At 45.0% G+C, this 25,155-nt stretch overlaps 1 protein-coding gene across 3 annotated transcripts in view; it reads right to left on the bottom strand.

Annotated features, from left to right (window-relative positions):
* Nucleotides 1-2,373: 2,373 nt before the first annotated feature.
* Nucleotides 2,374-25,155, bottom strand: part of LOC113837458 (adenylate cyclase type 8) — a 210,738-nt gene continuing 187,956 nt past the window's right edge. For all 3 annotated transcript variants that reach the window (XM_035449645.1, XM_035449646.1, XM_035449647.1), the window contains 5 exons: nucleotides 23,169-23,327; nucleotides 11,211-11,357; nucleotides 7,849-7,941; nucleotides 6,379-6,493; nucleotides 2,374-2,861 (listed from right to left, as the gene is read on the bottom strand). In XM_035449645.1, coding sequence (XP_035305536.1) covers nucleotides 2,374-2,861; nucleotides 6,379-6,493; nucleotides 7,849-7,941; nucleotides 11,211-11,357; nucleotides 23,169-23,327 — 1,002 coding nt within the window. The remainder of the gene's footprint in view (nucleotides 2,862-6,378; nucleotides 6,494-7,848; nucleotides 7,942-11,210; nucleotides 11,358-23,168; nucleotides 23,328-25,155) is intronic.

The raw sequence follows: 25,155 nt of genomic DNA, 5'->3' as shown, positions 1-25,155 counted from the left end.
GCCCACAATGACCTGGCTCTCATAATCCAACAATCAAGACCTCCTCAGTACACATAGAGACATACGTATATCTAAACACACTGGGGACTGATCCAGATCCCAGGAAAGTGGGTTTCAGTGAGGAAACCTTGGAAATCTACGGGACCTCCTGTAGTAGTTCAGTACTTATCCCTAGCACAGGTGTGGACTTTGGGAGCCCATTCTACATAGAGGAATACTCCCTGAGCCAATACACATGGCGGTGGGCCTAAGCCCTATCCCAAAGGATGACACCCTATGGAAGGCCTCACCATCCAGGGGGAGCAGAAAGGATATGTGAAAGGCAGGGTTTTAGTTGGGGGGGGTGGTAGGGGAGGTCGGGAGGGAGAGGGAACTGGGGTTGTCATGTAAAACAATCTTGTTTCTAATTCAAATAAAAAAATCTGCAAAATAAATAAATAAATAAACACCGGGGGTGTTTGTACTTGATGGTCCATTTGTTAACATCATCTGTATCATTTCACTTCGTCTCCTCTGTCAATTGACTGAGGGTCAATCATCAGCATCGTATCTTCAAAATCTAGCCCTGGTACTCAGTTAAAACCCTGGCCTCCGATAACTTGACACATTTAATTTATATGTTTGTGAACTCATGTTTCCTGCATTTAGACTCCTTTCCTAGATGACCACAGGCTGTGTCTAGTTGACAAGAATTAAATAGGACAGTGACAGAACACTGTCCCAGAGTTGTGTCTGGCTCTCTGGTTTCCTTATCATCTTCCTCACTTCTAAAAGCTTGGGAATGCTAAATCACTTCCTTTGTGGTCGTAGGTGTTCAAAGTTCATGCCCCATGCTTGACACCACACTTGGAAGTGGTAGAGACAAAATTCTGGTCATGGAACGGCCTCTTGACTCAGTTAATTCCTTCCCTCTGTCCCCCAACGTAACAGAACTGAAAGCAAATGGTAGCAGTTGTTTGGACCCACAGGGGGGAGGATGAAGCTCTCTGGGTCCCCCATGGGCGGCATTCAGTGCCTTGGGATGGAACAATGGATCCCAGGACAGACGTTTACCTGGTGGGGTTCTTGGAGATGCTGTCTCAGGCTGCAGTGTTTGCTGGAGTCCTGAATGAAGCCATGCCTCCCAGACCCGAGTTGGAGTGTCTGTTTCTCTATCTGTTGTAGCTCTGGGCCTGACATCGTGGAGTCATGAGAATATTCTAGATAAAATCTTCCAGCTACAACAAATCAATCTTTTATTGTGCTCCAGTTACTAAACTTAGTGGTCATTAGTTATAGCAGCGAGTGTTTATTGACTCACAGTTCTGAAGCTGTTGCTACAGCTATCAAAGCCTTTGGCATTTTCCAGCTTTCTCATTTGTATGATCCTCTCCTTGCAGCCCGTGTTCTCGAGAGAAGTGAATGTGATTCAGTCTTCCCAGGAAACTAACTTGTAACCCCACCACCCGACTTTCTCTTTGTTCCTCCGATACAAACCCACCACCCCAGGGAGTTTGCCCTCGGTGGTCCGTTTGCTAACATCACCTTTATCATGTCCCATTATTTTCACTGTCCCGTTACTGAGGGTTAATCTTCAGCATCATGTTCTCAAAGAGCTAGCCCTGATACTCAGTTAAATCCCTGACCTCCAGTAACATGAACATTTATTTTCCTTTGCTTATGTTTGTGTTGGTATTTATGTGAGAGTATGGCATGTATGTACAGTACCCATGGAGGTCAGAAGGGGGCGCTATCCCTTGGAACTAGAACTATAGGCAGTTGTGAGCTACCTGTCATGCTTCTGGGAATAGAACTCAGGTTCCTTGGGAAGAGCAGTAAGCCCTCTTAACCGAAGAGCCCTCCCTCTAGCTCGCACATACAACCTTCTTATTGCTTCTATCCCCATCTGAAGGCAGATTATCCATTGCTTTAGTAATAGGGCTTTTGTTCACAAGCAGAACATTAGCTCCACAAGGAAGACACTTTTGCCAGAATTTCTCTGGGACAGCTTAGGCCCATTCCAGATGCTCGGCAAATATCAGTTGAATGACTGCACAGCTATTGTAAGGGTTATGAGATCCTTGAGTCAGAACTTGACATAATTCTTGGCCTGGTATTAGATCTCAAAACTAAGTTGTTATTAGACACTCGATAACGTTGAGGATCTGCTTACAAATCCCCTTTTCCCAATTAAGATGGGAACTCCCCTAAGTCAGAATTTTGTGATAAGAGCCATGAAGGAGGAGAACCTTGAATTGTGTACTTGATCTGGCATATTCAGAGACCAATGAAACCATCCTCGTTCTAAAAAAAATTAAACCTTTTTATTAGTATATTTATTTTATATATAAAAGAAATACAAAAAAAGAGAAAGAAACACAAAGAAAATGCTTTCTATGGCAAATCGGATTTGTCGGTGCCTTCAGCTTGTGCTCCGGGCTCTGGCCCACTGGGTGTTAACAAAGTCCGCCGGTTGTAATGGCCCTTGATGATGCCTGAGTTGCTGTTCTCATTGAGCAGTTGCTTCTGCCTTTGCCGGTTCAGAGACTGGACAAGGCCAAGGACAACCGCAGCCAGAGAGTATTGCCCGGGCAGTCTCCTTGGCGGCAAGATGAATGGGTTGGGTTGGACTCTTCCCAGGAGAAAGTACGTTTTGATTTTCCCCTCTTGCTCGCTGATGCCCTTCACGTAGATCTCTCCGCGATAGTCGAAGGCAAAACCCTGGTCCTTCAGGATAAGGTAGGTCTCCTCTGGAACTTGGATCCGGCCGCTCACCCCTGTGCTGTCCATGCGACTGGCCAAGTTCACCGTTTTACCCCAGATGTCATACTGTGGTTTCTTGGCACCAATCACGCCTGCTACCACTGAGCCGTGGCTGATGCCTGCAAAAGAACCCAAGAGAGGAAGGAGTGAGACAGAGGAAGTGGTAGGCATGTGTGTAGTCTCTGGAACAGTGGAATCCAGGCCCTACCTCGGTTGCTTACTAGATGAGTCACCCGGGTGAGTTGTTTAAGGTACGTGATCCTCACTTTACCCATCTCCAGATCAGAATGTAAAAGACAGTTTATGTAAAGCAATATGAACAAAGCACACCTGGGCAGTGATTGACATAGAGCTTATCATTTCCACATGCACATTAGACTTATCCTGGGTGTGGGATGCCCAAGGTGCTGACCAGGACTCAGGGCCCTGCCATCTTTTCTTGCCTGCACAGTGCTCTGAGAGCTTGGGCAGATCATTTCCTTCTCTGTTTTTGTCTCCGTCTCCAGTACTATTCTCCTAGCCCATGGCAATGTCTCCCATATACCACTTGTCCTCTTGAAGCCCACTTTCCCCACCCTCTGCTTCTGGAGGGGAGGGAAAGGGCTCTCTGATCCCTATAGCTATCCGGTGAGAACCCATTTGAATGTCCGCTAGGACGTCTTTGTTCCTAAGGATAAAGCCAGTGCTCTTTAGGGTTATAATCCATTGTAGGGGCATCTTGTCTTGCCAGTGAACTTGTAGTAGTGGCCACACCCTTTGGGTGTGGTTTCATGTGCAGATGTGACCCCTTAAGGTAGAGGAGCTTCGGGCATGTGCTCTCTTGGGGGGCATGCGCTCTCTTAGGTTGTGGAGAGCATCCGAAGGGCGGAGACTGTATCTCCTGGAGCAGGAAGGATGAGGTGGTTATTTACTCCTATCTATATAAGTTCTTCCCCAATAAAACACCTATTTATCATTTCTCTTGGGTCTGGTGAACTCACTTAAATCTCGCCTTCAATCCATAGCGTCTTTGAACTAGCTCCAGCTTGGCTCGCCAGCCTAATTCATCCCCCGTCCCTCCCACTCCACCACGCCAAACTGAACTGCTAGTTCCCGCACCCGGTAACCACGTTCACCTTGGCGCCATAGTCTTGTTGTTGTTTGTTTTGTTTGAACTCTTTGTGCCCTGCTCCCACCCCATTCTTCATTAATGATAGTCTCAATACTTGCTCCAGGAAAATGTGTGCTATGCCCATCTGTCTCTTAAAGGAAAGAATTTCATAATTTTCTTTTTTTCTTTTTTCTTTTTCTGTTTTTTCTTTCTTTCTTTTTTTTTTTTTTTTTGGTTTTTTGAGACAGGGTTTCTCTGTGTAGCTTTGGAGGCTATCCTGGCACTTGCTCTGGAGACCAGGCTGGCCTCGAACTCACAGAGATCCACCTGCCTCTGCCTCCTGAGTGCTGGCCACCAATGCCCAGCTGAATTTCATAATTCTATAAAGACTGACTAGGCGTCTGATACGTGACATACTGGCGAGGTAGGGCAAACAAGAAGACACGAGCTTGTCCCCTACTCCAGAGACAGGAAATAATTTTAAAAGCAGGTAATATAATATTAGAAGTTAACGAAAACAGAAACTATCAGTGAGTAGGAATAGGAGAGCAGAGACATTATATTGTTGAGTAGAGCAGCTAGGAAAGACCTTCTGGTGAGAGACCTGAGAAAAGGGATAGGACTAGCCTTACAGATAGGACAGACCTATAGGTAAGATCATTCTAGACAGAAGTACTACACACTATATGTTACACTAAACATATACACATATACACTACATTATATACACACACACATACACACTATATTGTACACACATATATACATTACACTTACATGCATATACACACATACACCATATTATACATATATATATTTATATATACACACATGCACACATATACACTACATTCTATACACACATATACACATAAATTACACTATACATATACACATACACTACACACAATATGTACTATATACTACACTACCCACATAGGCACTATACACCGTCCATTATACCCAACACACATACACATACATAATACACGTACACATATAGACATTACACACTATGTACAACACACACACACAGGCTATAGAATAGACAGGAATCACAATGACAATTAGCTCTTCAAAGCCCGAGAGACATTATGTCATTTGACTGTCATGTGGTTTCTGCAAGGTCACAGGCAGTGGGGGTGATCTTGTAGCATCAAGCCAAGCCAGCACCGAAGAAGAAAGCTGAGGCTGAGAAAGTCTCGGTGTCTTGCTCAAAGTCATGGAGCTGGCTGTGACACACGTGAAACCCAGACTGAGATGCTCAGCCCAGTGGGGATTTAAAGTTTCTCACTCTGGAGATCAATGAAACAGCACCGACAGTTTAATACACATCACAGCCGGGGGTAGCCCTGATCTCGCCCATGTCTTTGGAATTTACTTAGACCATTTCTCTTTTCAGGGATGATAGTCTTTTTTTTTTTTTTTTTTTTTTTTGATTCTTGGTTCAGTTGTGAAGCCAACGATTGCAGAGAGGACATGAGATTGATGAGAAACTTGGAATCAAGCCTTCAACAACCCATCCATAGATCAAAACCATCAATAAAAAGCCTTGTTTCAAAGGACAAAATCGGGAGGCATTTCTCTGATCTGAGGAACAGATATTGCTATTTCTTTAACCCCCATTCTTTTCCTGCAAGCTGCTAAGGGAGAGTCTAATGAAGTAAAATAGCCTGTCAGTGACAGGACGTTTACAGCATGAGGACAGCAGCTGTTTGCAACTGCCCCTCGGTAGCCAGGATGCCGTTTATCTCAGAGTCAGGCCTCCTGGAGCTGCCGCCACTGCCACCGCTGCTTGGCCTTCTGATGTGATGCTAGGCGAGTGGTGTCTGGTTTGGGATCCATCCAGTTTCTTCATCTACAAAATGCAAATGTGACCTAGAGCTTGGGCTGTCAGGCTGGACCCCTGGAGGCTCCTGGCAGCCCAGAGGAGATGGAGGAGGAATGAACAAATTATGCAAACTCGAACGATTTTATTCAATTGCAGTGATTATGGTGTGGCTACTTTGCCCAGGGAGTGTCTGTCCCTGCGATGGAAGGAGACTGCGTGGCTGAGAAACTGTTGCTTTCTGCCTGTCTCTGGCTCAGTATGGGATGTGATAGCCTCAGAGGTAGAATCCTGCTGTTGTCTGAGGTGTTATCCAGAAGGAGCAGCAAGCAACTCATTGACTACCAGCTTTGAGCAACAGGACAAAGTCAGAAGCATGTGATTCTTGGGGCATTAGCTGCTTTTCTAAGCTTGCTCTTGGGGCATTAGCTGCTTTTCTAAGCTTGCACTACACGGGCATGTGGAGAAGAGGCCGGCCTAGTGTTTGCTTTGTGTTTCTGCATGGGTCAGGATCCTGCCTTGCTGCCAGCATCCTGGATGAGGAAGCCCAGAGAGGCCTGAGTTGACTCCGTGCCTGTCCTTGTCAGGGTCATAATAGAACCTCATGCATTTTGCAAGAGAAAGCCTTCCTGGATTGATGCCCAGGACGTGGGAGGGGCTGAGGTAACAAACAAAGACACTTGGCTCAGTGAGGCCTCTACCTCTAGCTGCGACTCACCAATTCGGAGCTCAAAATTGTTGAATGAGTGCTTGTTGATCTCCTGTATGCTTTCGGTCAGGGCGAGAGAGAAGTCAGCCAGGGCACACAAATGCCCCCATTTATCTTCACATTGCTGGAGAACATATGAGAGAAGGGTTCCTTCAGGGTTACAAGCATTTGATGTCTTCAGCTGAGGTTTTACAGTCTAACCCCAAGTGCACATTCCTTAGGAAAAAATAGCCATGCAAGGGAGCCCCTACACCTTCAAGCCATCGGTATCCCAGAGGCACGAGACCAGCGGAGATTCATTTAACGCTATAGTGTGTGGTCATCGTCACACCTTCCCTTCACATCTACTCTTGTCTAGGAACCCTGCCCTGTTATGGATTCCCGCGTATGCTCACTGGGGTTCATGCATTTGTATCAATGCCCATGTGTAGATGGTCCTATCCTTGAACCTGTAGGTTTTCCAGTCCATAAGTTTGTTTCCTGGGAACCCATTATGGGGTGTTCCCGTGCATATCTGTGAACCCCTCCCCCCAGGGAAGTGCAGAGTGAGTCTCTTCCTCTCTGTTTCCCGATCTGTAAAGTGAGGTGAAGCTTGATGGCCCTGTCCACCTCTTCACAGTCGAATGAGATTGTGTGAGAGAGAGGATTTGGCACCCTACAGAGGCTGGGTAGTTCAACCAAAGGCCGAGCAGCAGATAAATCTGGTCCTTGTAACTACTCAGCATCGTCATTTTGGTTGTAAAGGAGCAAAAGGTAAAATAGAAACAAATGGGAATGCCTGTGTACAATAAAACTTTATTTACAAATGTGGTTGTTGGGTCAGATGTGGCCTGGGGGCGCTTGTTTTCTAAGGCCTGCTATTGAGGACCACTCTTGGAAGACTTAGAGTGTCTTCCTTTAATGGGGATTCCATCCCCCCCAGTGACTTTGACTCAAACTCCCATAATATCTGTTGATACTCCCAAGATTATTGGCTTTATATGGGGGACATGAAAGTGTCCTCAGATTACTCACCCATTAGCCCTGGAAGGTAGAAGTTAGTACCCTCATTAACACTGGTGCCTAGCATATAGCCCAGTATTTTATAAAGCTACCACTACCACCACACAGCCTTTGAAGGATAAAATGAAAGCAAGAATAAGGAAATGGATAAGTACTAGGGATTTGTGTGTGTGTGTGTGTGTGTGTGTGTGTGTGTGTGTGTGTGTGTGTGTGTTACCCACAGCTAAATCAGAACCAAGGTATTTCTTGGCACAGGTTTCTTTGTTCAGGTGAACAGAGAGATTCAGAATGAAGCCCAGAAGATTTTTTTTAACAGAGTAACAGCTTCTCATGATTCAGCAAACCTCTTTTGTCAAGGGTGAATGTACATCCTATAACCATGACAGTCCAGTTTAGATTTCCCTCCATTGTTCTTGAAGCCACCCTCAGCACAATCAGGCACATGCACAGGTGTAGCTGAGTCCAAGGAGACCTTACCTGTTTCTCTGGTGACAGTCCTGAGACGGCCATGTACGTGCTACCAATGGTCTTAATCTTCTCTATGTCTTGAAACCGGTCCTCCCCAAGCAGCTGCAATAGATTCAGGTCATGCTGTTATTCCTTGTGTTTACACAGCTGCTGTGTGGGGCCCTATAGTGGCTTGGGGCTCCTGAAAATCTGCTCTCCTCGGTTCACTATGGAGAAAGGTCTGACTACAACAACGGTTGGGCATCTTAAGTGTTTCGTTTTCCCTTGGAGGGTCATGCATTCAATCAGTCAATCCATGTTTATAAGTACTTGCTAAATGTCAGAGGGGTGTGTCTAAATGCTCTTGACTGTTAAAGTGAATAGCCGAGGATATGTGATAAGCCTAAATAAGAAATAAAAAATATTCCCTAGTCAGTCAACAAATCTTTTGGGGTTTACTCCCAACATATACTTAGGATGTTACAACTCCCCCTTCTCCCTGGCAGTACCCTACCCTAAGCCGCTGTTAGCATTCAGCTGTACCCATTACTGTCCTTGCCTCCTCTCACTCAGCGTAGCGGCCAGGTGATATCAATTGAGCCAGTCAGATCATGCCGGTGCCTGGTGCAAAACCCTTCAGTGCTTTCTAGCTCTACCCAGGGCTAAGCCAGTTTTCACTGAGCCCAGCATGGCTTTCCATGACCACTAACCCCTCCCAGGATCCCGCCCTTATTGTTTCTGTGCCCTACTCTAGCCCCTCACCTCTTTGCTTACTTTTGAACAAAGACACAAGTTCTATCTCAGGAGTGTTGTCTTAGACCTATGGGCCACTTGCTCTTCCTTCAGATGATGGCGTGGCCACTCCCATTCTTCCTTCTCATCCTGCCTGACACTAATCTACTCTCCGTTGCCTCAAGGCCACCATCTAAATGGAACACGGCTTCCATTCTCACACAGCCCTTGATCGCTCGCTGCCCCGTGTTACCTCCCTTCCTTAGATGTAGCTCTAACTTTGCTTACTGACCGTCATCTTCCTTTGGCTGGAAGACTTTGGTGGTAGGTATCATCTCCAATTCTGTTTACCGCTCAGAACCTAGAGCACAGTAGCGCTGAATGAATGAATGAATGAATGCACTAAAGAAAAGCTGCCAGTCTTTACATTTCCTACATGTTACCTGAAATTTAGATATCAGTGTAAAGGAAAGAATACTTTAGTCTTTAGTAACTTCAGTGGACAGAACCATGCCCCTGGGTCAGGAAACCTACCGAGTTTCCAATCCTTGGAATTCACATGTTATCTTTCATGGACAAGGGACTTTAAAGGTGAGATTAGGATTAGGATCTTGGGATGGGAATTAACCTGGGGTTATATCACATGATAAGTACCCTCATAAGTAAAGGGCAGAAGAACAAGGGCAGGAGATACTGGGGAGAGAAGAAAAAATCAGGATTATGTGATTGATGGTTTTACAGAAATGGGAAGAAGCCATGAACCAAGGAATTCGTGTGCCATGGAAAGTTTTTTTTTTTTTTTTTTAAAAAGGCCTATAAATCAGAGTTTCTCAACCTTCCTAATGCTGCAATCCTTTAATGCAATTCTTCATGGCATGGTGACCCCAATAACAAAATTATTTTTGTTGCTACTTCATAACTGTAATTTTACTACTGTTATGAATCATGATGTGAATATCTGATACACGGGATACCTGATATATGACCCAAATAGGTCACAACACACAGGTTGAGAACCAGTGCTCTAGAAGGAACACAGTTCTGCCAAGACCTTGATGTTAGCATCTTTTAGTTCTCCAACTCTTCGCCTCCCTTTAAAAACATTAAAATTCATAGGGTCTCAAGTGCTGGACATGCATAGGTAGATGTGATATATGGAACAGACATGAGTTCAGGCATGAAGGTCTGCATACTTGTGTGTCTGATGACTTCTCAAAGACACACACAAAACATGTCTGGTCTTTTAGCTGTCCCTCAGGTGTGCATAGTTGAGCTTGAAGGTCTTGGGAAGGTCTTCAGTTGCCCATCTCACTCTACCGCCATACAACTGAATTTTCCTGGCTTCCTGCTGGTTGTGGCTGGGCAGATGCTGTCCTTCTATGTTTTCTTTAGAACTACTTAGCTAAGAGCCAAGTTGCAAGGTAGCAGGAGTCCTCAAAATACGAGGCTGCCTGATCTTAGACTTCTACCCTCCAGAACTAGAAACTAAAGATGGTTCTTTCACTTAACCAGTGTCCAGTTCCTCTTCCTTTTTCTCCAATCATGGGGGTTGAGCTTGAACCCAGAGCCTTGCATGTGTTAGGTTAGTTGTTCTCCAAGCCTGAGACAATGTCTCTAAATGTACTAGGCTCAGTAGTAGGTCCTGGAAACCCAGCAGGATACAAAAGAAGGTTTCTATCATAAATGTGTAGCCCACTTTAGAAGACACACTGTCACTAGAGAGTTCCTCCTCACAACTTACAAGGCCCCAACCATGCCTCCTAACTAATGCACTAGCCGTGTCTCCTTCTATGAAAGTGACTTACAGTCTGAATAGTAAAGCCATAGGGGTGAGATGTGGTGGTGTCTGATTTATGTTGAACCCACTCTGTGATTTCACATATATATGGAATTATAATATGCAAAACTTTGTTTGAAAGAAAATGACCCCCAAAGGGAGCGGCACTATTAGGAGGTGTGGCATTCATGAAGTAGGTGCAGCCTTAGTGGAGGAAGCGTGTCACTGTGGGAGTGGGCTTTGAGGTTTCTTCTGCTCAAGCTTCGCTCAGTGTAACACTCAGACCACTTCCTGTTGCCTGCAAGACGTAAGACTATCAGATTCTTCTCCATCACCATGTCTTCCTGTACACCACTGTGTGTGATAATGGACAGAACCTTTGAACTGTAAGCAAAGCCACCTGGATTAAATGTTTTCCTTTACAAGAGTTACCGTGGTTATGGTGTTTCTTCACAGCAATAGGAACCCTAAGACATTTAGGGTTACATTTTAACTGTTTTTACTGAAATGCAGAAGTGATGAATATGTTGATTGACTTAACTAGTCTATATTTTATACATTTATTAGCTGATATATATATCATATATATATATATATATATATATATATATATATATATATATATATATATATATCCTGGCACTCGCTCTGGAGACCAGGCTGGCCTCGAACTCACAGAGATCCACCTGCCTCTGCCTCCCGAGTGCTGGGATTAAAGGCGTGCGCCACCACCACCTGGCCTGTTCTAAATATTAACTAGGCTATATATTATACATTTATCAAGACACCGATTTATTCAGATGGACATTGATTGCGAAAATCAAATAATCTAATACATGTTTGTGCTTGAAATACGGCCTGGAGTTCTGGTGCTTAGACTTACCTCATCAAAGTCGGCAATGATCTCATTCAGGAGGCGTAGACATTCCACACCCTGGTTGTTCATTTCTGTCTGAGAGTAAAAGTCTGCAAATCCGGGAATGGAGGCAAACATCACCCCAACAGCGTCGTAGGACTGCGAGTACAGCTCCTGGGTTAGAGAGGAGGTAGAGATAGATGCTCATGAGAGCTCAAGGTCTGCAACCATGCTACCTGTATGCAAGGACCTGGCCGACAGGAATCCAGTGACAGGACAAACAATTAGAGTTCAGGCAACACGTGTTAGCACTGCGTGTCTCAGTAAGTCTGGGTTGACTCTAATCACAAAGTTATTTCTCACGTTCTGGGTGCTTGTAAGTACCTGGCAGATTGTATATAATGAAGAGGCACTTTGTGGTTCAAAGGTGGCTCTTCCCAGATGTGTCCAGGAGGAGCAAGGCAGCTAGCTAGCTCTCTTGGAACTTGTTACTAACCACACTAATCCGGTTGTCATTGTTTGGACAGGAAGAGCCTTCCAACCGCTTCGTTGTTAGAGTTGGTCCCTGGCTGATGGATCTAGTCATTGAGAGGTAACCCGTACCATGAGGGCTCTGTCCTCATGAATTAACCCTTGACGGATTGATAAGATGGTATTTTGGGGAGGTGAGGGAGAATAGAAGTTGGAGCCTAGTGTTGGAAGAAGTGAGTTACTAGGGTATGCCAAGAAAAATATACCTTAGGAAATTGGGAGGAACAAGAGTGTTTCGTCCCTTGTATCATGATCACACCATCATGTGGTCGTCAACATCAGCTGAGCCAGCACTTCTGAACCTCATGCCTTCGTCCTTGGCCAATCCTTCTGTTCTTCTCAATGACTGGTCCAGAGTTTCACCATTCTCCTTCGCTTAATCCACCACATCACCCTCTTCCATAGATGGTCTTTCTGCCGACTCACCAGGGAAGCTGAGGCTGGGTGGTAACTCTCCCTGGATTTAGTCTCCATGCATGCGTATGTGTACGTAATCATTTCATCTTTTTTCCTTCAACCCTCTCTTTTCTTATGTCTTACTCCTTCCTGCCTTCTCCATGCTGGTCTCCACTCTCCACCTTTCCTAAGAGAAAGGACAGCATACCCTGGATCTTGTAGACACTTGTGCCTGTTAACAGGTCCCTCCTCCTCCTGGTTCCCATCCTTTGTAAGCTGTCTTTCTCCTCTGTCTATTGCTGCTCACATCTCAGGGTGGAATGAAACAAAGGGAGAGAAAGACATCTAAATTGGGAAACATCACTGCACATGCGCCGGTTTCCATCGTACTGAGCAGCCACGTAGCTCGGCATGCTGGCCACTCAGGATCTCGTGTCTCCTGACTTTCTGTGAAATATCTCCTTTTTTTATGCTTTCCCCCTTTAAGGATTTATTTTTGAAAAACCTTCCTTGTATTTTAAACATGTCTGCAGTTCAGTGAATGGCTCACCTTGGACAACCTCACTTGACAGAGCTCATTTATGCTCAATCTCTCCTCCACCCACACATAGCCGTTTCCAAATTCATATTTCTAGATTAGTTCTTGGGCTTTGATACCCTGGATCATTCTCACACTCTTTAAACTATGATGCTGCACACTTAGCGTGTATCTCTTTCTAGCTAAGACTTCATCTGTTTCTTCATTCTCTGCCACTAGAGGCGCCAGAGCCGTGAAATCAACAAAGGGAGCATCCGTTATCTTTGACTCTTGGTCCTGCCTTGTTGATCTCATTTTCATGTTGCTGCTACTTTTAAAAGCAAGGCTCTTTGCAGTGTCTTTCTTGGCCACCAATAGAAAAGCTTCCAACTTGAGGTCCTCCAGCCTTGCTCTACTCAAAGGCATTCTCCTTATGCCACCTAGAGTGATCTTTTTAAAGGGGTATGTATGACATTGGATGCTGACACACTCCTCCATCCTTAAAGCCCTCCAGTGTCCCAGGTTTCCCTCTAAAGTTCTCACACCACATCACAACACATTTTCATGGCCTCGCTGCCACCCACCTCTTTAATCTAAGGGTCTACACGTCCCCAATTCTTCGGGCTCCTAAATCACCAAGGCCTCTCTCCTTTTTGTTTTTGTATTGGCGCTGAACTCAGAGCCCTGCATGTTTGTGCTCGCCCACTGGGTTACATGGACAGCCTTCTTTTCTACTTCCCAATCCTGTTTTAGATACTGTTACAGGGTTCCTCCTTGAGACTGTTTCACCCTACTCAACTGCCAACACTTGTGGGTCTTGTGAGTTTTTTCTTTAGCCACCAGAGGGCACTCTTCCCATGTGACCAGTAGCTTTGAAGAGGCAGGGGGCTGATATCCCTAAACCACAGGTCTCCACAAACAACGGATAGGAAGTGGTGTTCTGTACCCTTCCCCTTCTCTCCGAGAATCATGTAATTTTGAACTTTCAGAATCGGCTTCCATTGCCCACCTAGGTAGCTGATCTACCCAACAATGAGACATATATCAGTGTTTTCTTTCTCTTCCATTCCGTATTTCTTAGGATCTCTGTCAGGGACATTGCTGCCTCTTAAGTTCTAGTTTCCAAGGTTTGCTTTCAGAAGGAGTCAAATGAAGAGACAAATAGTTTCCATCTCACCATATAAATACATCCATTTTTACCACCTATACAGTGATGAGAAATTTCAGTCTTGCCCGAGATTAGCTCCTTGTTTTCTATCTTCACCTATCAGGTAGAGATGTGTTTTGTGGAAACTTTCTAGGCTCTTGACTGATGTTGAGCTTAGTGCTCTCACAGAACCACAGGCAGCTCTGTAACACACTCCTTGCCTTGGTGTCTAACACCTAACTCTTCCTTTAAACATAAATCTCATGATGGGAAAGATACACACATACACCATTCATCTTGGTGCGTTCAGTGCAGTCCTGAAATGTGACGTAAACCTTACGCAAACACTCAGAACCGGTTACTGAGTTAACGACTTCTTGGTCTTTTCAGGAAATAGTACTAAGAAGTACTTTCACGTGAACCTGGTGAATTTTAACAATCCCGCAACGTTTTCTAATTATTGTCCTCATTTCGCAGATAAGTAAAATGAGACAGGGGAATTCCATTATTGTTTTGCGTCACGTAGCTGACAGTGGAAGAGACAGGGTAGAAGGTTCCAGGGTTCCTTTAGTCCACGTATCCACGTGTACTTCCTCTGTCAAGTTCTACGTCCGAGAAAGACACTGTCATTGACTCATGACCAATCCCGGGTTTGAAGTGTGAATTAATTTAGTTTTCATCCGAAGGGGCTGGCTGGTCACAGTTGCACAGCAGAGGAGAGCAGCAGCCAATGGCTTCCTACGGGGGAGGGGACCCTGTCACTTTGGCCTTGGGCAGCTATGGTTGCATGGAAGGAACCTAATTCTGCTTCGTGAATCAGAGAACTTGTGTAAGTAAGTTCAAAGAATCTTATCCTCCAAATGGCTGTTTTGTTTGTTTGTTTTGGGAAAAAGTCTCTACTGCTTAATCACCTATAACATTATTTTGTGAAGGCTCCTATCATGGAGTTACTTAAACAAAAGAAATGGATTTTCTTGTCATTCTGGAGGCTGGGAGCCTGAGATGAAGGCACTTCAGAGGCTCTTCTACTCACACGGCCACGCCCATCTCCCTACCCATGAGTTCTTTATCCTGGGTTCTGATCTCTTTTTATGAGGATGCTTGTGAGACTGTACCAGGACACCTGCATGACTTTGTTTTAACACAACTGCCTCTCCTATGACAACTACAGTCAGATGTCCTTGGGGTTGGAATTTCACACTCGAATTTTGAGGGTGCACAATTCAGCCCACACAGCCTCTATTTCTACTTAAAACTAGAAAAGAGAAAATCTTACCCTCTGAAATATATTCCATAGCCAACTTCTTTTTATTCCCTACGTTACAATGCCTCCACTCTGTAAAATGGCTGCCCCCTGTTTTCTTTCAGTTTTTTTTATTTTTTTACTTCTTTATTATTTATTTATTTATTTATTTATTTTTTATGATTTATTAATCATCATCTCCATCCCATTCATTTCTCTGTTTCTTTGTATTGGTCCTCTGCATGCTCGCCAACCAAATAAATAAATAAATAAATAAATAAATAAATAAATAAAATTGAAGAGAAAAAAAGAAAAAAGCAAAGAAAGGAAAAAAAAATCTTGTTTTGGAAGCTGCCACTGTGAGTCACCTAGTAAACCCTTTTGTCCATATATCTATACTTGCAAGTGTTCTTTGCAAAGTGTCGTTGGTCTGGCTCAAGGCCTCTAGCTTCTGCTGCACTATAAATATTGGGTCCCCGCTGGGACTCCCCTTGGATATGCTGTTGTTACCCCGGGTCATGGAGATCCTGCGGTTTTAGGTCTGTAGGGCCGGCCCCTTCATGTGTTCCCACATATCATACAAGGGGTAGATGCTGGGATGGCCAACTCGTTCTCCTCGTTTGGGGCCTGCTTAGTTGCAGGCTTGGTCAGCCCATCAGCTCTCCCCTGTCCTCACAGCCAGGGTGAGCTCTCCAGCATTGCCCTGGCTAGTTCGCCCCTCGCGGTGAAGAGCAAGGGGCAGGGCCGGTTCTACTGCTCTTATGACCTCAGAGCCAGCTCTCCCACCTGCCAGAGGTGGCAAGGGTGTGAGGGGGAGGGCATCTCTCCCCCACCCACACCACCATATGGCATATGAGAGGCTGGGCTGGATCTGGCTGGTTCATCTGCACACAGTTCAATAGGGCCAGTGACCACCAGGGCTTCTTAAACCGTGTTTGGCCAATGGAGTTCTCATGTATCCCAGTCCCTCCCACAGCGTTCTCTTTCTTTTCATTTCTCAGTCTTGCCAACATTCAGAATGCTCTGATTTCTTATTTTATTTTGCATGTGTTTGTGTATATGTGGTGTTCATAGATGTTTGCATGCATGGTGCATTTGGATGTACATGTTTGTGTGCTGTGGACGTGCTGTGTGTACATGTGTGTAGAGGCATGGGGCTGATGTTTGCAGTTTCTCCCTTCTCCGCTGAGCTTGGTTCTCTCAACTGCACTGAAAGATCAGCAATGTGTCTAGTTTAACTAGCCAGGGTGCTCCAGGGATCCCCTCTCTCTGCCTTCCAAGTGCTGTAATTTTGCCATCATGTCTATCTGGCATTTATGTGGGTGCTCCGTGCCCAAGATCTGTTCCTCACACTTGCATGGCAGATACTTTACCTACTAAGCTATCCTTCCTGCTGCTGCTCTGATGTCTTAAAAAATAAAGTCATGCTACCACCAGCGATTTTCGTTGAGCACTTATGTGCCAGGAGCATCACAAAACACTGCCTACATCATCTTACTTAATGCTCACAATAACTGCTTGAGGCAGATATAATTAAGGTCTTTATTGTATCATTCGAGGGATGAGAGAGGTTGAGGCTAAGTGCTTTGCTCAAAACACAGTTATTAAGGGTCAGGGCAGGAATTTATAATGGGGAATCTTCTGACCCCAGAGCCCAAGCTCACTACTAATGGTGGCATTAATAATAATGTGTTCATTTAGGAGTGATGGCAATACTAGCCATGATAAACAGAGACAACTATTACAACTGGGAACCGCTTTAGCTCGTTATTTGAATGGAAAGTTGATTTAACATGGGCAGAATCCATGTTAGACAGAAAAAACTGAACTTGGAAATACGGACTCAGTTGAGCTCTTGGCTATTGCATCTACAGGAATGGGAAGACATGGCTGGGAGCCACTTTTCCTCTTGGCCAGGTGCTAAGTGGTGGGGAGGGCATCAAGGAGATGCTGATAGGCATGAAGACAAATCCACAGGCATGGGCTCTCAGGTGATGATGGGTTACATGTGTAGGAGACCAAAATGGGATCCTTGGTTTCTTTTCAGGAGTTGGAAGGGGAAAGGCTTGGCTTTCCTACTCACTGACTGACAGAGCAAATGAAGGGTGGTGTGTCTCCATCTTCATGAGGGACAGGAAGAGGAACCCGTGCTATTGGGTTTGCCACACGGGAGAAGAAATATTCTTCATACTGGGCATGGATGAATCCTCAGGAAACAGCATCAGTAATGCATGGCACAGTTACTGTGGCTCTTCTCTCTATATCTCTATATCCTCCCCAATTAGATGAGATGGAACATTTGTTGTTGTTGTTGTTGTTATTTTGAGATAGGGTTTCTCTGTATTGTTTTGGAGCCTGTCTTGGAACTTGCTTTGTAGACCAGGCTGGCCTTGAACTCACAGAGCTTTGCCTGCCTCTGCCTCCCAAGGGCTGGGATCAAAGGTGTGTTCCACCACCACCCAGCTGACGTGGAAGGTTTTATGCGAAGTTTTCCTCCAGGAGATCAGGGAAATGAATGTGGAAACACAGATGATGAACCTGAAAGACCCCAACTCAAGCCTAGCCTGATACCCACCAGCGTGTATTTGATAAGTCACTCTGTTCCCGGAAAATCCACTAGCTGTGGTCTCATGGCCTTGCAGGTGCAAAAACCAAAATAACATTCCAAACCCCTCGTGGGAAAAATTGTAAGTTCAGTTCCCAACCAATCAGTAAATGACTCATGTATGTTATAGCTAATCAATATGTTGTCACACTCCTGCCTAATGACCAAAAAGACATAAAAAACGCCTGCTTTGGGAACTCAGGGCCATTATCTTCCCGGGGAACGACCCCAATGCGTTGGAATAAAATCCTTTTGCTTTTGCATGGAACTTGTGTCCTGTGAGTGACTCTGTGGGGTGCATCTCCCAGAGTTGGACTTCACTTCTGGGTCCAACAAACCCTGCAAATGTGGTCACATGACTTTAGGCAGCAAAGTGGACGTTGGACCTTCATCCCTTCAAGTGTGAAAGGGTGCTGGCTGTTTCTCTGCTTTGTGCCTGGTCACACTGAAATGCTCCACTCCAGTCTGCTATTGGTTCTGCAGCTTTGCAGCTGGCTGTGGGCCTGTCACTGGCCCTGGTAACTGCTTTCACACGTGTCACTTTGGAGATGGGGTGGGAATAGCTTTGCACGATTGCTGCCCATTGTTGTTTAAATATAAACTGTCCGTAATGGGCTCATGTACTGGGAGACTTTGCTGCCAGCTAACAGGATTTGGGAAAATGACTGGCTGCTGAGAGTGATAACTTAACTGATGGGTTAATGTTTTGATAGATTTGCATTGCAGAGAGTAGGAAGTAGGCCAGCGGGGATGTACCCAGACATGTGTCTTATCCTTTGCTACCCACTTCTTGTTTTCTCCTAGCTGCAGAAGTAAGCAGCTCCGCTCTGCTACATGCCTCTGTCATGACCCTCTGTGTCACCACAGGCCTGGAAGTCATGGGGACAATCAGAGTGGACTGAAAACCCTGAAATCAGAGGCAAAACAGCCATGTCCTTTCTTAAGATGCTTGGGTACACAGGCAGACCATCACAGCAATGGAAAAAAAACACAAGACAAAAGAAAACAAAAACAGGAACACACCGACCCAAGAGGTCTTGCTACCTCTTTCCTGATTCCCCACTTAGCAACACAGGCAAAGCAAGATGGCACATGCGGAGTGAGATAATTCAAGTTAATATACAATGGACTCCACTAAAAAGATAAAGGGAGAATCAGAGGACCCTAACAAACTTCTCAGAACTAAGGAGAAGATCTGCAGACCCTGACTCCTAGATGCCCCCCAGGACCCAAAGCACCTTCCCAGCCCTGATCCTTTTTCTTTTCTTTTTTTAAAAATTTTATATTTTATTAGTTCAAATTAGGAACAAGCTTGCTTCAGATGTCAATACCTTCTCCTTCTCCCTCCCCTCCCCCCAACATCCCACCTGCCCCTAGCCATCCCCCCTCCACTCCCCAGGCACGGTAAGGCCCTCAAAAGGGGCTCCCCAAAGTCTACCACATCATCCTGGGCCAGGCCTAGGCCCTTCCCCATGTGTCCGCTGATCCTTTTCCTTTAACTGGTCATGTCCGTTTGCACCTGTAACCACGCCCAAAAGGCGTGGTCACTGCTACAGGTGTGGAGGCAAATAGGTCGCAGATCTACCATCCCTTTGGATTAGAAGAAGTGAGAACAACCCAGAGTTGCTTTAGCAACACCCAGCACAGCACAGCACAGCACAGCACTCGAGGAGGTCTGTGGAGGAATACAGCCAGCTTTATGTGATTCCCAGGAAACTCATGTCCTGGCCTCATGGATTCTTCTCACTCAGATCGCCTAGCACCACCCACGCCCCACCATTGGCAGTCCTCACCTGGGTGCCACGGCCCCGTGGGAGGGTATGCGTGCTATGCGCCCAGTTTATCCCTAATCCTACCCGGGCAATTAAAATACCAGAGAGTCTTAAGGAAGAAATCCATGAAACCTGCCCACCACCTTTAGAGACGGTTGCTTTATTTAACTCACTCTAATTAACTGTTTTCAGTGAGCCATCTGTTTCTTTCTATTCTGGGTCTGAAGAAGCTAAAAGCATGCTGTAAACTGTAGAAGGGTAGATGGATATAGAAAAGCTATAATCGTTTATTGTCGTCTTTCTCTGGGGGTTGGAAGTACAGGTTTGGACCGTGGAGAGGATTCTGAACACCCTCCCCTCCTCCATTCCACGAGTTAACATGGGGAAACTGCTCTTCTCTTTTCTCAGAGAACTGTGTCGTCCGGTCCTCTCTGTGCCCAGGCTGCTGGTAACTAAGTCCTGTGCTTCTTATACCAAGTGAAATCCAGGGGAGAAAGAATATCCGAGACCTGAGAACCTTACCTGTCAGATGATGGGGGCTGCCCTTCTGTATGTATGTTTCTCTTATTGGTTGATGAATAAAACACTGATTGGCCAATAGCCAGGCAAGAAGCACAGGCGGGGCTACCAGACCAGGAGAAGGCTGGGGAGAGGGAGGAGAGAGAGAGGCCTCGGAGAGACGCCATGCTGCTGAGATAGTAACATGTCGGATTATGGGTAAGCCACATTCTAGTGGCAATACATAGATTAACAGAAATGGGTTAATAATTAATACAGAGCTAGCCAATAAAAAGCCCTAGCTATTGGCCAACAATTTAATAATTAATATAGTGTCTGTGTGTTTATTTGGGACAAAGCAGCTGTGGGACTAGGCAGGACAGGAACATTAATCAGAGCCTCTGCTCAAATGTCACCTTCTCTCAGAGTCTGTCTATGGTCCTGCTCAATGGGTTTGATCTACATCCCAGCTGAGTACCTGGAGTCTAACACATCTCCAGGTGGTTTCTTTCCTCTCAGGATGACATCATTCTCTCTTCGTTCCCCGGGCATCTCACTGTTTGGATGTTATGACTGAAAAGCAGCTTTTTGTCTTTGGCTTGGATTCCCCTTGGAGGTTCCTGTGCTTCTGTCTCTTCATCTGGTGGCCACAATTGATTAAGACACAGCCACGTTCTCTCTGTGCTAGCAGCTGTCAGAAAACCCTTGTAGCAAAGTCTCAAGAAAACCAGGTCCAAACACAACCCCATAAAAATTGCTCTGTTGAGAAGAATTGGTAGCTTTGATCTGTGCTGAAGAGCCCCTCCCCAGGAGCCAAGTGCTTCTGCAGTTTGATATCCAATCCAATCATGCCGTATCTTTTACTGTTTTCTTCTTCTGTGGCTTGGGTGGGACTATCTCAGTTCTGTTATCTAAGCGCCCAAGGCAAGGGTCACACCCTTAACACCTTTGAGAGTTTTACTGGTAATATGAATAGGGTGTAAGTTGGGCCAATTGTGTTCTCAAAGGCATCACATCCACAAACTAAAACAAGCCAGCAAATCAATAACCAGTGGTCTCCCTCAGGTAGCTGGTTTAGGCTTTTCTAAGAGACAGCCTTCTGTAATCTTATTCGAAGGGGGTGTCAGCCTCTTTTGAGCTAATTGCAAACCTTGTAATGAAAGGCAGTGTCAGCCCAGGCCCTATGTCAGTGCACATTGCCTTTGAACCCACTTTCCAAGGGTCAGCTGGTCTTGTTTGAGTGCTTCAGCAAGGGATCAAGGACCAGGCGTGAGGCTCAGAGGTCACTAAGGTCAGTCGGATCTGCATCCTTGAGCTCACCATCTTGAGAAAAGGAAGCGCCAGATTATTTTATCTTTGTGAGATTTCTTCTTGAGGCAGAGTCCACAGATGGCCGCTGGGGGTCTGGGAGTCTGTCCATGGTGCTAGGTCTGCCCAAGTGCACTCTCACACACTAAGCCTCTGGTATTTGACACACCCACCATTATGCCTACTCTTGAGTAACTTTCCCTACAGAGTTAGAGGGTAAACTCAGTAATTTCAGTGTTTTCATTTCTCACATCAGCTCCATTTTTGAGTCATTTAGTTCTACCCCCCACAGATGGAGCTCATCTTCTCTCTGTCTTCCTCATCTTCTAGGCCTCCCATTAGCGTTTTACTTGAGCTATTTTAAGGCCTATGACCAGTCTTTGAGCTTATAATATGTAGATCCATGTTCTCATCCATGCAGCTTCTTGATTGGGTTATGTGTAGAACTTTGCCTCCCATTTCACTTAATGTGTTTGTTTCAAAGCCCACGTAGGCATGACTGACAGGCCCTAGCCAGATTCCTGTCTATAGTTCTCAGTATCCTTTCATCCCTGTAGTGAGTGAATGAGTGGTGTTCTCACCAAATTTGCATCCACTTGGAACAATAGATCTTATTTGGAAGTGATATTTTTATAGACATAATTAACTAAGATGAAACCGTCCTGGACTAGAGTGAATCCTAGCTCTAACAGCTGATGTCTTCACAAAAAGAGCTATGTGAAGATGCAGACACAGGATAGAGGGATGTTGCCATAGTCGAAGGAAGATTGGGGGGGCGGGGTCACCAGAAGCTGGAAGAACCTGTGGAGAGGGCAAGAGCCTCCTAGAACCTTGATTTGGCAATCATGGTTGTTTCCCTAAGTGGACCTTCAGCATGATATACCCAGAAAAATAGCCATTAATGAGCACCTATTACATGCAAGGCATTGTGCCAAGAATATACATGCCTCCCCACATGTAAACCTATCTGTACACTTATACACCTACATGTATGTCATATATATGTACACATATATTTGTGTGAACACACACACACACACACATATAACTATGACTATAATTTTATGTATCATACACACACAACTTACCTTCTATGCCCTGTAGTCATTAACTCAGTGGTATTAAGAACATTCACTTTGTTGCGTAACCATCACTACCACCATAGAATAGTCCTCAGCTTGCAAACCTGAGCTACAGTAACTCCCCATTCTACCCTCCTCCAATCCCCATCAACTATATTTCTGCTCTTTGTCTATGCATTGAGATCTACATGTATATACATTTTATGGAAATGGAATCATACATGGTGTTTGTACTTCTGGTGATTGACTTATTTCACTTACCACAAGGCTATGCTGTGTTCCAGGACATCCTTTCTCATAGATAAGTAATATCCTCTCTCTCTCTCTCTCTCTCTCTCTCTCTCTCTCTCTCTCTGTCTATCTCTTTGTCACTCTCTCTTTCTCTGGGTGTGTATGTGTTTATATGAAATATTCTTAATTCATGCATGCATCAATGAATATTTGGGCTGTTTCCACCTTTTCACTATTGGCCACTATAAATAAGGCATACCTATCTCATCACTTTGAGACCCTTTTTTCAATTATTTTGGGGATACACTTAGAATTGTCAGAGTGCTCTCTCTCTCTCTCTCTCTCTCTCTCTCTCTCTCTCTCTCTCTCTCCCCCCGATGTATACATATGATATATCATATATTATATAATATGTATTTATATATATTTTAATACATGCACACACATATAGAAAACCTTGAAATTCCAATCCAGTCTTTAATGGAGAGTGTGAATTTCATAGTATCAGACATATGGATTGCTTGGTGCCATGTGGAAGGCATGGTCCTTTTTTCTCACGTCCCCTGAGTGTAACAGAGCTTTCTTACAGCTCGGGGTCAGAGTTATCAGCTGCACACCATCCCTCTTTCCTCTATCGAGTCAGAACCGGGCTCACCTCATTATCTCTGTCTTTCTCCAGGAAGTGGCGGGCCACGTGGCTGGGTAGGATGTTGCGTAGCATGTTCTCATTGTGTTCCCTCAGCTCCTTCATCTCGTTGATCTCCTCTTTGGCCTGTACTCGCCACAGGAAGTCCAGGCGGGCCGTGTATTCCAGCTGTGATTGACAGGAGACAAAGAGAAGCACGGGGTTCGGATAAGCACGTCTGGAAGGTGGGGGGAGATTTCCCCGGGACTCTTCGAGGGAAAAGTAGAGATGATTGTCTCGTCTGAAGGCACATCTGGGCTATCCGAGGATGCCCAGAGGCACCCTTATAGGCATGTGTATCCGTTCTCCCAGGTGCTATGTACACACAAACCGTCTTCTCCAGGGTGGGTTATCTGACAGTACCTGTGACCTCCATGGACTGAAGGTGGCAGGCATCCAGGAAGCTTTCCATCTGCCTGACAGGACATTCTTTCAGTCTTGAACTGAACATGTACCCTGCCCCCAGAAATTCATAATCTTGAAACCTTACTGCTTGATGGCATGTCTTTGCCAATAGGATCTTAGGGAACAAGTTAAGGTTCAATGAGACCTTGAGGGAGGGACTCTTGAGTTCCTGACTTTACTAGAGGAGACGGAACCAGTTTTGCTTTCCCTTTCTTATGTGGACACACTGGTTAAAAGCCATGTGGAGGGCAGCAAGACGGTTCTCTGCAAGCCGGAATGATGCTTCCATCAGCTACCAAACCCTGTTGGATCTCAATGTTTTAACTTCCAAGCCTATAGAATTGTGAGTGAATAAATTTCTGTGTGAGAGCCACCAAGTAAGTCTAAGGCTTTTTTTTTTTTTTTTTTCCAAAGGCAGCCTGAACCTTGTGACACCATTTGTTAACCCAACACATTGGAGTATTAAAAAATACAGTACCCAGGTGGCAGCCTATGTTTGCTCTGTTTGATGCAATATATAAATATTAAGTATTTCAATCCAGACTATAGATCTAACCAGAAGGCGGTACTTTGAGTCTTTATTTCACAGATGAGGAAATCAAGACAAACCCTGTTAAGTCGCTTGACCATGATGGTTATACTGCACTTAGGGGCAAACCCAGGTTTAAGCTTATGTCCCAAAATCAAGTCAAGAGTCTGTGCTCTCCCTGACTGGGCAATGAGGAAGAAATGAATGGAAGGATACTGGGAAAATCTTAGGCTTCATGTCAGACAGCTAAGACGTTGAGCTCTTAATCATGGACAGTCACACGGGCTGACAGGGACTTGATCTAGGTTCCCTTGTCCCTGAATTAAAGGTGACTACCAGTGACCACAGGACAGTAGAGGAAACATTACGTAGGAGGCCTGACTTATTGCAGTTAGTTTCCTCTTGTCCTGACTTCCATTTGTATTGGATGTGGGCAGCTTCTCTTTCAGGGCCGCTCACAGAACATCCTTATCTTGGCATCGGGGCTATTGTTATTTCCACATCTTCAGCAATGAGCATGAGCACCAAACTGCTCTGCGGAACACATGGTTGGATGCCGCAAATTCAAAGACTGAAAACATTTAACCAGTTTCTGCATTTTATTTTCAAGACTCAGTGGAGGCACGAGGTCATTCATTCAGCTGCATTTGTGATAGTAAAATGTGGAAATGATCCAAGTGTTCATTGTGCTCACTGAACACACTGTAGTAACACACACAATGGAACTAATTGCATCTATAGAAAGAAATGAAGGATGTTTCTTTATGCTCCGACGGCTTGGTTTCCAAGGGAAGAAAATATATGCTGCACATCATATATTAATTACCTAAGAACCTAAGAGTACTCTCTCCTCCTTTACACACAATTCTACCCCACACCCACAACCCAATTATGATAATCATACCATCGTTGATAATATTTGCATCATTAATCCAGACTATTACAAGTGAATTGCATGATGAAGCAAATGGGTAATTTGTGGTCATTGAAAATAGAATTTTGGGGGAGGAGAAAAGCAGAAAA

The sequence above is a fragment of the Cricetulus griseus genome, chromosome 10 (assembly GCF_003668045.3).
Source record: "Cricetulus griseus strain 17A/GY chromosome 10, alternate assembly CriGri-PICRH-1.0, whole genome shotgun sequence".
NCBI lineage: Eukaryota > Metazoa > Chordata > Mammalia > Rodentia > Cricetidae > Cricetulus > Cricetulus griseus.
This window is presented reverse-complemented; position numbering and strand designations above follow the sequence as displayed.